Below are 14,832 nucleotides of genomic sequence, written 5' to 3' on the forward strand. Positions count from 1 at the left end.
CTGATAATTTCTCTACATTTAACAAGGAAACTTGGGATACTGACACATCCCATTTAGATATTAGTTTGTCCATCTTACAAGTGATGTTTATTGTTACATATTTCAAATAACTGGTTCACTAACTACGTCTGTTACATACAGTTGTTCTACTTCAGGTTAACAGCAGCTGAACTTTGAGCTCCGGCCTTACCATTCCAAATTAAAACAGCACTCTAGTGACTTTAAATATCTTAGCGGCCATTCATTCACTAAATGCACAACGTTTGAGCTAATTTACAGAAAGTATCAAATCTAACGAAGAAATAAAAGACACAGTTACTATCTTCTCCGAGAAACTGACCTTGGCCGAGTCTTGCATTGGCATTCTATTGAATCTAAGGCTTATTGGCCTGACTGAGAGATATGAAAATGGAGACATTGTGCTGTTTCAGCACAACTAGCTGCCTGAGACCCTGGGTCCGGATGCATTCCCAAATCCATGCATAATCGAGCTCGTCCGAGGACTAACAAATCAACAAAATCCAGACCAGTAAATGAGAAATTTAATTTCTTTTATTTCTTTTAAAGTTTTTTAATGCACTTGTTATTGCACCCCACTGAAAAGCTTTTAATGTTTCATGTAAAGAACTGAATTGTCTTGTACATAAAATGTGCTATACAAACAAACTTGCCTTGCCTTTCCAGCTTGGTCTGCAGAGGTCCAGAGGCAACAAATGTACAAAAACAGAACATCTGGTAAAATAAGAGCTCAGGGAGCAGAATATCAGTGATAACTGTCTGTTTTTACAGATGGGGTACTCAAGGTTTGTGTGTTTGTTTGAATGAGTTTAGTGTTCTCAAGGTGTTAGTTTCTCAAATTGTGAGGTGCACAGTCACAAGAATAAGGTCAGATGTTATAAACAGGGCTTTATCTATTCAATATATCTCTGTAAATGGGCAAAGATTCTGAACTTGAACTGACCTCTTGGACTGTTAGAGGCCTCAGGAAGTACCAAACTAAAAGAAGGGATTAATAGACTTAAACAGTATTACTCAAAAGTAACCTACTTACAAGGACCACACCTTCAGGGTCAGGTTACTTTCTTTGTACCCATAGGTAGATTTGTTTTGCAGTCAGTGAGATATAACATCCAATTTGACATGCAGGTCCCAGGACAGAAGCAACACAAAACACAATTACACAGCGACACAACATGGTAAGAAAACAAAGACAGGAGTTTAAACTGCCAAAGGTTCTGACAGTAAAGCTTAAAAAGCATAAGAAACATAAATGGGATGAGGTATCATCTTTTAAAGTCTAATTAAAAACTTAACAAAGTACCAGACCTTCATTGAGGAAGGTGTATGGTGTCTAAAACCACATTGGTTGCAAAATCCCAAATTTGTAGAATATGTGAGATTAAATGCAGATGATTACTTCATCTTTGATAAAATGAAACGTCAGCTTCAGTTAGATACGAAGGTTTTAAAGCTTTTATACATGGTCAAATGATGGGCTATACAAGTCATAAATCAAACAAACATTACATGCAAATGTTGAACTTGAAAGAGAGAAATAGGAGCTGGATCTGGAAATTAGTATAACAACAATGAGGAATAAAACAAAAACAGACAGTACTTAAAGCAAAATATGATATTCACTGATAAAGCTTCAGCAGATTTGCTTATACTGAAACAAGCCTATTGCAATCGGGGAGAAAATGCAGGATAGCTATTGGGATGGTGCATAAAATCACTACAGAATGAGAGAACAATCAGTGAGATTATAACTCTAAATGGATAATACACTTCAGATCCTCACAAAATAGATTCACTTTTGGGTTCTCACTAATCGCAGTTATACACCTTAGAAGACCATAAAACCACAGAATCTTTCCATAACTTTTTGATTTTATTAGTATTCCTTCACAGAGAGAAGATGATAAAACTGAGCTAGACTCCCCAATTACAACAAATATATATCAGTCGCAATAGACAGTCTGAAATCAAGAAAGACACCCATTGCATAATGCTCATTTGGTAAACCTGGGAAATCATCAAAAAATGTGACTCCTACAGACCAATCTCACTAATAAATTCAGATGCTAAGATAATTGCAAAAGTGCTAGCAAGAAGGCTGGAGAAACCTCTGCTTTTTCTCTCTGATCCTGATCAAAATGTTTTTTTAAAAAGGGCCATCAAGCTTGACATTTGCCAGGTATTATACATGCAAAATCAGAATCTCCAGACACAGCACTGTTATCAATAGACATGGAACATTGTTTTCTCCATGAAACACCTTCTTGATTTGGCTGCTATTTCTCTACTTGGATTAAAGTGTTATACAATGAATCAGTAGCCTCAGTTGCAAGCAATATATTGTATCTAAACCCTTTCAACTGGCAAGGGACACACACCAAGGCTTCCCCTCTCTTTCCTGTGATTTGTACTTGCAGTTGAGCTGCTGGCTATTGCTGTAACAAATAATCAAAACATTACTGGGATTGAAACAAATAACATTGGGTCAAAAATAGGATTATTTGCAGACAATATTATTGTAATGTCATCCTCTTAAAACAATCTGTTTCCCATCTATTCAACACAAGGAATCAGGCTACAAAATGAATTCATCTAAATCGGCCATCCTTTTCTTTTCAAAGAGATAGAAACTACTTATTCAAATGGCCATTGACGGTCTTACATGTCTGCAAATTACGATGATGTAACTAAATCAGCCACAGAATCAATAGACAGCAACATATATGTAGCAACAAACCAGGTTGTCCCTATTTTATCCTCCCCTATGACAGAGGAGGCCTGAATCTACAGTACCAAATCTCCAATGGTACTACTGGGCGGCCCAACTCTCTGCTGCATCCTGCTGGTTCTCAACAACAACACAGCTGTCCTGGGTAAATATTGAAAAAGCAAATACAGTTCTCCTATCACTTTCCCTATATCTGTACTCAGGTAAACCCTAAAAAAAGAAGATTTAACAAAAACCCTTATTGTGTTAAAAACACAATTCAAGTGTGGTTTGACGTTCACAAACATTAAAACAAAATACCAACATTTTCACCCATTTGGGGCAACAGTACCTTCACACCAGGTAAAAATGACTTTGGATTTAAAATATGGGCTGAAAAATGACGAGAACACACTCATGTGCTTTGAAGATCGAAGACAAAAAAAATATGATGGCCAATCAAAGCATTTCTTTAAAAGTTTACAAATTAGAACTTTTATATTCAAAATGCAAAAATCCTTAAACCTTCCAAACCTCACCAGATTGGAAGAAATAGTGATAAACTGCCAGAGTTTTGATATCCTGATTTTATGACACAGTTAGAGACACAATAAAAGGTAGACATGGTGTGAAGACCTAAACAGTCAAATCTCTGTTGGGAACTGGCAGAGAGATTGCTTGGAAACTCGAAAACTATTAACTGTTACTTCAAACTCTTACTATTAACTCTCACAAATATAATGATGGTTTGAGAGACTGGAGAAGGAGCTGGACGTAATATCTCACATATTTCACAATTTACCCATAAATACACAAATATAGATTCTAATTGGACTGAAATATTTGCCGAAATATTCCATTCTTGTCATAACATAATGAGAGACAAAGAGGGAAACATCTGCATGATCTACATAAAATTTCTCTACTCACACATGGCATCACAAAAAGAAACAATAAATGACCCACCACTATCCCTCCACTCTTCTTATTCTTTTCAGGGGGAGAGAAGGGATGAGGACAGGGGTAAAGCAAGGAGAGAAAATGGGAAAGAAACAGGAGGCCATAAAGAAAAGGTTCACAAATCTACTTAGGATAGAAAGTGACAGAGGAAGAGAGGGAGGGAGAGCCAAAGTGAAAAGGGAACAAGAGTGAGCTCACCAAGAGCTTTTGATTCCCCCATAAAACGTTCCTTTTCAGAATGCCCATGAAATTAGCTGGCTGAAAGAAAGAAATCTCAATCGATTCAATCCTGTCTAAAAAAAAAAGAAAGAAAACTTTTAAATAGCCACCATACCTCCAACTCTAAAGAGGTTCTAAGGGACATAAAAAAAAGCTCCTTGCCTTTTCTCTCTAACTCCCCCCCAATTTTTTCATGCTCTTTGTCAGCTTCCCTTTCACCTTACCTGCCGAACCTACAGTGGCAAAATCAAGTAGAGAGAAATATTTAAGCACAGGGAGGAATAAGAGGGGGTTATCCAAGGTTTCCCATGTTTGTTTGGGCCACTCTCCAGACATATTCAGTTTTAGATGATGGTATGAGGTATGTGGCATCTTGATGAGTGTATATGTGTTTGGCACATTTTTACTGTTTAAATGTTTGACCTGCAGTAAGCAGGGTCAAAATGACAAAGATTACATTACAAATTCATATTCCATATTTTATATCTCAGGCCTTCCTTGAAAAGAGATTTAATCTCAACGGACTTTTGGTAAAAAAATAAATGTTAAATAGAATTATACACTACCGTTCAAAAGTTTGGGGTCACTTTGCCATGTGATTCAATAGGGAAGTGACCCCAAACTTTTGAACGGTAGTGTATCTGTAAATAGATGTTTTATTTAAATTTTAATATAGCATATATGCAGATTTAGACTATCATTTATTTATATTTACATAACATAATGACACAGTGGTGTTTATTCTAATTATCTAATATAAAATATTAGATAAAATATAAATAAATAAAATATCTAATTTAAAGAAATTTGTCTGTTAGTGTCCTTTGTAATTCATTCATTTGTATGACTGAACATTAAAATTTAACAGAAAATATACTTTAACAGAAACATAAGTTATCCAGATGAAAATAAAGATTTATGATGCTTGATAAAAAATTAAGTTATGTTGTCAGATGCAAGGTAAAATAAACCAGAAAAAAGGACTAACAATACAAGATTTTCATTGGTTAATATCTAGAAATTGGTCAAATAAAAAAAAATCACACAGCAAAGGTGCAATTTACTGATTTTGTCCGGACAGTACTAAAAGATTTCAAGTTGACTTGATTTACATGTTTACAAGTTCATTTTAAACATGAGCTCACCAGCTAGACATGTGTCCTTACTACCTTTCCATTCACCTCTGAGTGTCTCTGTCATTAAACTACTAAATGAAAAATAAATGAGACTCCTGATCTGTCAGGTGAATCCATTAACAGGAAAAAAGGGATTGTGTGCAGAAATGTGGTTGGCTTCTTTGCTGTAGAAAGTAACTACTGTGAATCAGTAGAAAAATAAAAGCCCAATCCAATTCCTGCCCCTTAGTTGGGGTTCAGCCCTGGAGAATCCAGCACATATGCTTTAATGTCATGGGATGCTTAACCTTGAATATTTTTAAAAGTGTAAGGCATGTAAAACACAACTTTCTGTGCTTGCAAATTTAACATTTAAACTTGGCAGTCACAGAAAATTAGAGTTCAGCATTGTACAGATGTGAAGCAAAAAATCATTCAGAGAACAACATGGCTTCTCAGTGAGAAGTGAGAAATGCACCCAGGAATCTAACAGACTTCTACTTTTTTGAGCCTTCTAAAAGTCAGCCCAACATGAGTTGGTCCTGTTAAAGTAGATTTAAAAAGAAATCCTGACAAAAGTTAGCCTTGAGTTAAATTTCTGTTGGACAGAGTTTAGACCAAGAGCTGTTCCTAGGACACAGTGTTCAATGCAGGAAAACCAGGGCAGAAGTATCCCTGCTGAATTCCTGAAACTCTGAAAACCTAGGAAAGAAAAAGAAAAGGAAAGAAAAGGAAAGGAAAGGAAAGGAAAAGAAACTTCTAAAAGATATCATGTGCACTCTCAGGGATCAATGAACAAAAGCAGGAGGAGAAAAAGGAAAAGACAATAACAGAGTGTGAAAAGGTAAAAAAGGGCGTTCCAGAAAAGAACGAAAATGAGTTCGAGGGAGAAAGAATGAGGTAGATGTTCGACCCTGAGAAGTAGTAGGAGCCATAGAAATAGATGCCCCACTTGTAGACATACTTTTTGTTGCTTGCTGACGTCCTCGATGCACTGGGGTAGCTAACCTATATAGGCTTACTCCATGCAACATCTCCCACACACACAAACATACATGAGCACACATTCAGCCTCTATCTCTCTCTTACATACACACATGCATGCACACATCGGGGTGGGGTGGGGAGGATAGGGTAGGGTAGGGGGTAAAATCAGGCCACACATGCTGGAAGCTACTGCTGAGTTAAGTCACCTGTGCTGCTAGCCTAGCTTGCTAGCGGGCAGCCAGCTGCTCCTCTAATTAAGAGCCCATCTACTTGAGGGGCCTACATATGGAGGACTCAATAGCTGGGTGATAGTCTCATAATGGATAGCAAAGTCATGCAAGACTTCTTAAATCCGTATGTACTGAACAAGAAAGATAAGGATACTGCACATCTAAACTTTGGTGTGAGTGAGTGGAGTGAGTTCAGAAGAATATGATTACTGCTCTACTACTTTTCACTGGACTTTAACAAAATATCTGGTGTGCTAATATCTTTGTTTTCTACCTGCAGAGAAGATGAGACACTTAGTGGCACATCTTGAATTCAAATGATTACTTTTCAATTTATCAAACCACTTCACCACAGAGAGGTGATATAATTGATTGGATCTTATGAGATGAAATTTCCTGTAATACCTACTGAATTGGAGTAGAAAGAGTTTTTTGGTGGTGCTCTTTATCCTGGTGGTCCTGGAGAGGTAAATCAAGGTAATTATCTGAAATTGGTCTTAATGAAATCCATTAAAATTAATCAGGATGTAAAAAAAAAAAAAAAAAAAAAAGAAAAAGGAAAGAAAAACAAAAACAGAAAACTTAAAATGAAGAACCTCTCAACAAACACCTACTTTTTCTCTGAGCTCTTTAGCAACGAACAAATATCTGGATGGACAATAAGCAAAGAAATATTTGACATAGTCTATGCCTTGTTAATGACATAACCATATTGATGTGCAAATTAAACCACATGAGGCATTACAGTACATAAAGCATTCAAAAAGCCACAATAACAAGTGAATTATGATGTGTGGAACATAAATACAACCTGTTTAACTGAAGTTACTTTGACACTTTCAACAGCATTTTATTGATTTTGCTATCCAGGACTAATGGGTGCTTCACAAAACAAACACACAGCGTCAAACACATGGACATGCATATAAATTTGCACACTAATTCATACTGCACACAGACTCCCACACTTTTGCTTATTTTAGCCTCTAGTATAAACAAGCATGCAATGGCTGTGACTGTTTTAAACTTCATAAGAAAAACATTTAGTTTTGGCAAATGGAGAACAATGTAGACACAGAGAGTGTTTTTGGTGTACAAATAAAAGAAAAAGTAAAGATAAAAAGAGGTGTAAAAAAAAAGAATCTTTGGTAGGACGAATGATGATAGGTATGATAAAATTACACAATTCTGGGATGTAATTTCAACCAGACATAGCTGAATGGTGTCATTTTTATGAGGCACATAAAGCGGATTTCTTGTTTCATCTGTTTAGGGAAACATGGTGCATCAAAGAGAAAGTGGGGGGTTTGATTGGCAATCCTGCACTGCATTGCCATTTTTTCATATTCAATCCTTGTCTCTCTATAGCTCATCAGTGAACTTTTGGTATATTTTAGATTTTACCTAAACCAAAATGTTTGGATTTCTATTACATTATGTATGCTTAACCTGTTTGTTCCATTCTGTTTACATTCCTCTAAAAACTGGTACACTATGTGTTCATAAACCAAAACAGTTTTGTTTCTAGTCAGGCAGATGAACACAAGTCTGTAAAAAGATACATCAAATTACCTGATTAACTCCCTTTACTGACATCTGGGGATCATGTTACAGCACAGATCCACCAACACCAGATCCATTATGAATATATTTATCAAATCTGGTTCTGTCACCAGGATTTTGCTAACTAAACACTAAAATTTAAAACAAGAAACAGTAAAAGGAAGCTCAATATTCTGCAGTCTACAGGATTATGAAGTAAATATTACAAGCTTCCTTCTTTAATACCACGAGGTAGAGTTGTTGATTTTATAACTAATGTATGCTACTCTTCGGGATGCTTTACAAAACAGAAAAATCGTCAGTACACCATGTTAAGTGCTTTTTTTGGGGTTGAAAGGAAATATTTCAGTTTGCAATCATAACAGGCTTTTACACATCTACTGACAAAGTGTGCACACACAGTTTGCAACACTTCTCTGCATGTGCAAGAGCAAAAGAGCATCATTTTGACCTTTGCAAATGGAGCACTTGACTGCTCTTTGCCTTAATATATGAAACTTGCGCACTCCACAAGCATTTGCAGCTGGTGCCTCCTTCTGTTTGTCTTTGTGACTGGTGCATAGTGGTAGAATAATGATCGTCATCATGCCAGTAAATGAACAAATTACAGCTGATAATTTTGCACTATTATTTTAGAGAACTCGAGGAGAGTGAAAATACTTTGCTGCTCATGAAAACCTATTTCTTTTACATCCAAATAATGCATTCACCAAGCTCTTGACATTGTATGATTTAACTCCGGCACCTTCTGCTGTGTGTTTGTGTATCTGTGTGCATAAGGCTGTGTGTTTTGCAGATATTGTGCATCTACTTACTCACACAATGCAAAGCTTTTTTCTTCTTTTAACAGTGTTTCTTGCCAACTTTATACACAACAGGATTAAAGGTATAAAGGAACCTTTGGAACAGTGGAGAAGATGAAGAGAGTGTTTTAAAAGAAAAAAAAAAGAAGACAAAGAGACAGACCCTGAAACTCTGCTCCTGTTTCTGTTACAGGCAGCCATTTTTAGACAGTCATCCATTAAGTCTGCTGCGTTCCCATACTGTCAGCCTTCAGAGAAGCCAAAGAGGCCATGTCAGCTGAGGGCTTTCAGCAGGGAGGGAGGCAGGAAGCAGCAAAGCACTGTTTCAGTGGGAATTTGGAGGATAAAGGGGAGGAGTGGGTAGTATATTATAGTTTTCAGCAAAACATCTTTGTGTAGCCTGAGATGTATAAGAGCTTTAACCAAACTTGAAAAGATGTGCTTAAAGATCTGAAAAAGAATAGAAGGGGAGGTGGAGACCTGGCTGCTATACCCACCATTAAATGCATTATCACAAATAGGAAAGAAAACTGGAGAGCAAAGGCATTGGCAGTGAAGATTGTTATTAAATCTGAGCCTCATTTGGAAATACAAAATCTGAGTCATGTTTTTGAAAACAAAGTTTGTGATGTTGTGTTTTAGCCTAACAATGAAAAAGAGAGACTGTATATGTTTTCTATGACCATCTCACCTCATGCCCCATGTGCTCTGTCTGTGTTGTGCGATCAGTCATTTGGCAGTCTTTCATCTTCAGGGCAGCTTTGGCACTCTCCTGCATACAAAGCAAACACACACTCATCAGCCATGTCTACACCTCACCAAAAAAAAAACAAAAAAAACATCAAATACAAGTAAATGAACTCCTCTCCCAGCAGACCTATACCCTGCCTCCATTCCCGACACTTGTTAGAGCTGGCTTCCATGCTTTTCTAGATAATCAAAAATGGTAAAGATGACATTTTAAACAGTGTTGATAATTTCTTTCTTGTTGCTTTCTTCTGGAAATCTAAGAGGTCATAAAGAAGGGCTGCACTGCAAAGGAACTTTTCTATAGGTAAATATTGGAGCAGGGACCCACCAAAAAGTGCACAAGTAGAGAGGATTTTATAAAAAGTGACAACTAAAGCTGGCCAACCCCCTAGAAAGGTCCTTCTAGGAGATAATTAATAGGTTTCCTCTGGCAGATTTACAGATGGAAGTGTTCTGAGAGAAACACTGGCCCTTTCCTTCAAAATACACTGCTTTTACCTTGACCAAGAGCCTGCCAACTTTTCTGCTTCCTCTACGTGATTATTTTGAAAACGTAGGTTGCAAGCCCTTAGAGGGACCCTGCTCCATTTCCACCGGGAACACTTTATGATGGTGTTACTAATCATTCTGACGTGCTATTCCTACACTGCTTATGGGCTGGCGAACAGGATGGGCAGAGTGTCACAGTGGCTATGAAATATAAAGTCATTCACCTTAATTGAAATTAATCAAACAAATTAAGGTAAGGCGTAAGTATGGGTTTAAAGTAAGAACAATGAAAAATAAGTAATTTATGTTACAAAATCTAAATCTACATATGCTGCGTTTTTCAAATTCAGTGAGTGAGGTCACAGATTGAGTTAAAAAGCAGTTTTCATTAATCATGACAGATTACATGAAAAGCAAAAGAGGCATTTTTTGGAGCTAAATGTTGCAGTTGGAGCACCAGCCGTGAGAGAGAACTCATAAAAAGTGACAGCTCGTGATGGCTAGCCAGCTACAAGGTCCTTCAATAAGATAATTAATAGGTTTTCACTGGCGAATTTACAGACTGGAGCAGAATGACGAGAGCACTGGCTATGAGCTGCCCTTTTCCTCAAATGCAGCACTTTAACTTTGCTGCAGTAGGACAAGTATTCATTTTAGACTCACACACAATCACCAAAGTTCACATCTACAATAATCAACATATATGTGCAGCTTCATAAATCTGAAGCAATTCCAAGGAGGAGCATGCCAAGGGCGTATGCTGGGGATATAAATAAGGTTTATCTGTTGCTGTGGTAAGGATACTAGCTTGATGGGCTCTTTGTGCATGTGAAACTTCTTCAAGTTTTATAAAATGTATTCTACTACTAGTTTGTGATAAGTCTTACTGACAAACAAAATCACTGCTAATGAACAAACAGCAACTTCTGCCTTTGTTCTTGTCTTGTTTGGGGGGACAGAAAATAGTCTTGAAACAAAACAAAAAGGCAGACAGGTTAGGAAATTACCCTAATAATAAAATATATAGCTAATACAGTGAAAATAAAACATTTAATACCGACAGCCTTTCTTAGATCACTAGAAACCGGAGGAAAATAATGTAGGCAGGTGGTCAATACTGCAAGTAAAGCATTCCTTATCTGTGACAGACATGATTTAGGAAACAGCTTCATATTTTTCCTACAGTTCAGACAGTGTCTCCAGAGAAAGAGTGCTAAGTATTTCATTATACCACACAGAGTTTCAGGGAATTCAAACTGAAGCCATTTGGATTATTTAAATTACTTCTAAGCAATAATCATTTTTCCAGACAGTGTAATTCTAATTTCTTCAGGTCTTATTTTTCATTATCGTATTTAAGGAGATTTTAAACAGAATCAAAGTGTATTTAGATTCTGATGGAAAAAAAAAACCCTTAAATTGTGTATATAAAAGTGGAATGAAACCTTCAGTAGTGAATACGATTACTCCACTTCTTAAAAAGGTGTTTAGACGTGTTTATTTACTTGTTGACATGATCTGAATTGAGAAATTAATTTTACATCTTTTAACTGACACTCATCCTGCCAGCAAATTCCCTCAATTTCAGTAATAAGTCTACATTAGTTTCACAGAACATTAAATACAGCCGGCTGAGAAAGAGAAAAAGACCAGGTTCTGCTGACAGGAAGATAAGAGATGATGGGAGGAGACGGAAGATGAAGATTAAAAAAAAAAAAATTAATGCAAGTGCCAAAAAGTGATCAAACAAACAGATGCTGTATGAGAACAAGTCAGTGGGTTGTACTGGCATCTCTCACAATACGGCTATAACACCGGCGCATTATTCTGCTAAGACCTGGCATAATGTCTGCATTCCATTATTTTGATAGAGCAGGTGACAAATTACAGACATGTGGATGACAAATGATGAAAGATTCTGTTGTATGCAGCATTTTGGCAGATGTTCCGAGAATCTTACTTCGAAAACGCCAGGAAAAAAACAATGACAAGACTATATATCTTGCATTTAAATCTCAATATTGCATGAGCATGGTGCAGATGATCAGCATGGACATAACTTTTTGCTCCTCATCCTTTTCTAACAAAGGCAATTTTCAAAAAATGCATACTTTTCTTTTGTCTGGATGGATTCCCAATTATTCTGATATTAAATTACGTTGGCATGAATGAGTAAGAAAGATGGAAAAGACAGCGTTCATTTTAGCACCACTCTCATATTTGTTTCCTCTCATTCTTTTCTGTCACTCTCTTCTCTGCAGTGTGTAGCTTCCCAAACCAGAAAATTAGAAAGGAAAAGAAAGCTTTAAAACTTCTTAGTTCTCTGAAATGTTTTATTAGTAATTTAAATATATGTTTGTGCTTTGAATGAAGTAAAAAGATGTGTGTTTTTTGCATTTTGTAAAAGGGCCAAATAACTACTTCAGTTAAAAAAAAAAAAATAATAATTTTCTCCCCATTTTTCCTTGAATCAGGCTTTAAAGGGTTCATTTGCATCCTTCAAACAAATAATTCAAAAACATTTAGGATGTTTAAATTATTAATTTCAAAGTCCAGAAAGAGTCTAAGAGAAAGAAATATGAATAGATTAAGAAACCTTCCAATTTTCACTGTTTGGTGATACAAGTTCTCATGATAGAGTTGGAATAACATTTAGTTTTTCTGGATTAATTTTAATTTTCCATAACTATACAATAATTATCAATAAATTATTAGAATTAGAATAGTTTATCCATTTTCTATTAATGCAGCAATGGCTACTGTGATCCACTGCTACTCTCTATGTTAGGAAGTCAATACAAATTTGTTATATTTGGTATCAACCACAAAGATACACAAAAAAATAACTTCTGATAGCAAGAAAAAGGTCAGACATCATGAAAGATACAGATGGGGTTTTTGTATCATATCTTTAAGCAGACAAAAGCCAGTGAAGCTCAAGTTATCAAGTTTTTCCCTGAATGCATCTTACCAGGTCACTTTGGAGTCTGAGAATCATCTCATCTTTCTCCCTCAGTTGCTGCAGCAAGGTTTCCTCTCTGCTGAGATCCTAAAAAAAACAAAAAATAAAACAAGTCTCTGTGTTAAATATTATATAGCACAAAACAATATTTTTTTATCTAAGGGACCATCTTTGCCAAAAAGCCACATACAGAGCAACATACAGAGGTGTCTGTGAAGCTCTATCCATCAAAGTATTTTAGCAAGCGTTTTGTTTGTATTTATGAGCGTATTTGTTGCTAGTCGAGCTGGGCTATGTGCATGTGCAATAAAGTTGTCATTTTGTGCATGCTGCAGGACTATGTTCTCCTCTCTACATCTCTGTTATAAACTTGTTGTGTCCTATGGCAGCACCCTCGAGCACACAGCACTTTAATGTGACCTTGTGTTGTCAGGGAATATTATTGTAGGCAAGATGGAGCTTCACAGACAGAGGACATACAGTGCAGAATAATAATAACACCAATAAAAATAACTTTATTCTTGCGGCGCCTTTCACAGCAAAGAAAGAAAATAGATTGAGGCAAAAGAAATAGAAATTACAAATGGTTCTAAAAGTGTCTCCCATCCACATTTTTACTTTCATGGGTTTATAACACCTCGTCATCTTTCGGCCTAGACAACAGGAAGCCACCAGAAGATGGCTTACGGGAAGGTCAATAATAAGAAGTTACACCTAGGAGCTTTCACTACATGAGGAAATAAGAGTGAGTGGTGGGATGAACGAGACAAAATGGCAGAGGGTCATTATCTCTTCAAGGACATTAAAAGTAGAGGAGGAGAAGATGAGCAAGGTAACGGGAGGAAAATGAAGGGGAAACGTAAGAACAGAGGGGCAGTGACAAAGAGAATGAGAGGACAGAGAAACCCTGAGGCTTAGCATGATGGTCTGAAACTATAGGGAGCTATCTGGCTAATGGACACAGAGAGTATGAGGGACACCACAGGGAACCATATAGTTACACCACCATCCTTTAAATGACCTCACTGATGTAAAAACAGAGAGCTTGCCAAACACCATTCCTTCAGGTACATCAAAACCTAGAAGAGTAAAAAATCTGTGCACTGCATAAAAAAAAACAACTAAATTCTGTGAAATATAAGTGAAAAGAATTGCTAATGCAGCATGTCCCTGCAGAACCCACTGGATGTAAAATATAAGTAGAGTGAAAACTGTCAAAAATGACAGCTGTAAAATAATTAGTGTACTTATTTATCATTTAATTTGTGATTACACATATTTAAAGAATACGAAACTCCTGAGAGTGCTATAAGCTTTTATTAGTAGCATTATTAAAAAAGTGTCTTTTCTTAGGAAATTTAATTCACTATAGACAAGAGTACTCTGCAAGTTATATAGTTTATCTTGACTGAACTGATTATCTTAAAAAAAAACCTGCATTTTGCAATGTGGAATATGAACATAATGTTATGTTAATATAATTTAGTTTTTTTTAGATACAGATAAAATTCCTATGCTGTACATAAGGGATTTTCTTCCAGTGTTAATAAATAAACTGAGCTGTCTTTGCTCTCTCTCTAGTGCTGGCTGACTGACAGTTCTTACATGGGTCTATTAAAGCCAGAGGAGGCAGAGTGGTGGGTTTGTCTCCAGCAGCGCCAGGCTGAATCTTGTGTTGCTCCTAACAGCTTTGATTTTGATTATTTATTAGTGGAGCTGTGAGTCAGAAATAGTCCTTCTCCCTTTAGTTTTATTAGCGTTAGTTACAAGCCTTTAGTTTGGGGGCAGACAGGTTTATTAGTGTATGTTTTCACAGGAGCTCCCATTTCCTGTACTTCTGTTGGGTTTTGTAATTAGAACAAAATCTCCGCCAAGGCAGAGGTTTTGTTTCCGGTAGAAGGTGTCTGTCTGTCTGTCTATTAGCAACAAAACTCAACAAGTAATGGACGGAGTTTGATTACATTTTTAGGAAATGCAATAAGGAACAGCCGGTTAGATTTTGGATCCAGAACCACCAACATTCCAATAC

General features: G+C 36.5%; 1 protein-coding gene across 5 annotated transcripts in view; it reads right to left on the minus strand.

The window, feature by feature from the left end:
* ccser1 (coiled-coil serine-rich protein 1) overlaps nt 1-14,832 on the minus strand; it is a 112,005-nt gene that overhangs the window by 45,021 nt on the left and 52,152 nt on the right. For all 5 annotated transcript variants that reach the window (XM_041999746.1, XM_041999745.1, XM_041999748.1 and 2 more), the window contains exons 9-10: nt 12,813-12,890; nt 9,294-9,374 (exon numbers count right to left, since the gene is read on the minus strand). In XM_041999746.1, coding sequence (XP_041855680.1) covers nt 9,294-9,374; nt 12,813-12,890 — 159 coding nt within the window. The remainder of the gene's footprint in view (nt 1-9,293; nt 9,375-12,812; nt 12,891-14,832) is intronic.

The sequence above is a fragment of the Melanotaenia boesemani genome, chromosome 11 (genome assembly GCF_017639745.1).
Source record: "Melanotaenia boesemani isolate fMelBoe1 chromosome 11, fMelBoe1.pri, whole genome shotgun sequence".
NCBI classification, from domain to species: Eukaryota; Metazoa; Chordata; class Actinopteri; order Atheriniformes; family Melanotaeniidae; genus Melanotaenia; species Melanotaenia boesemani.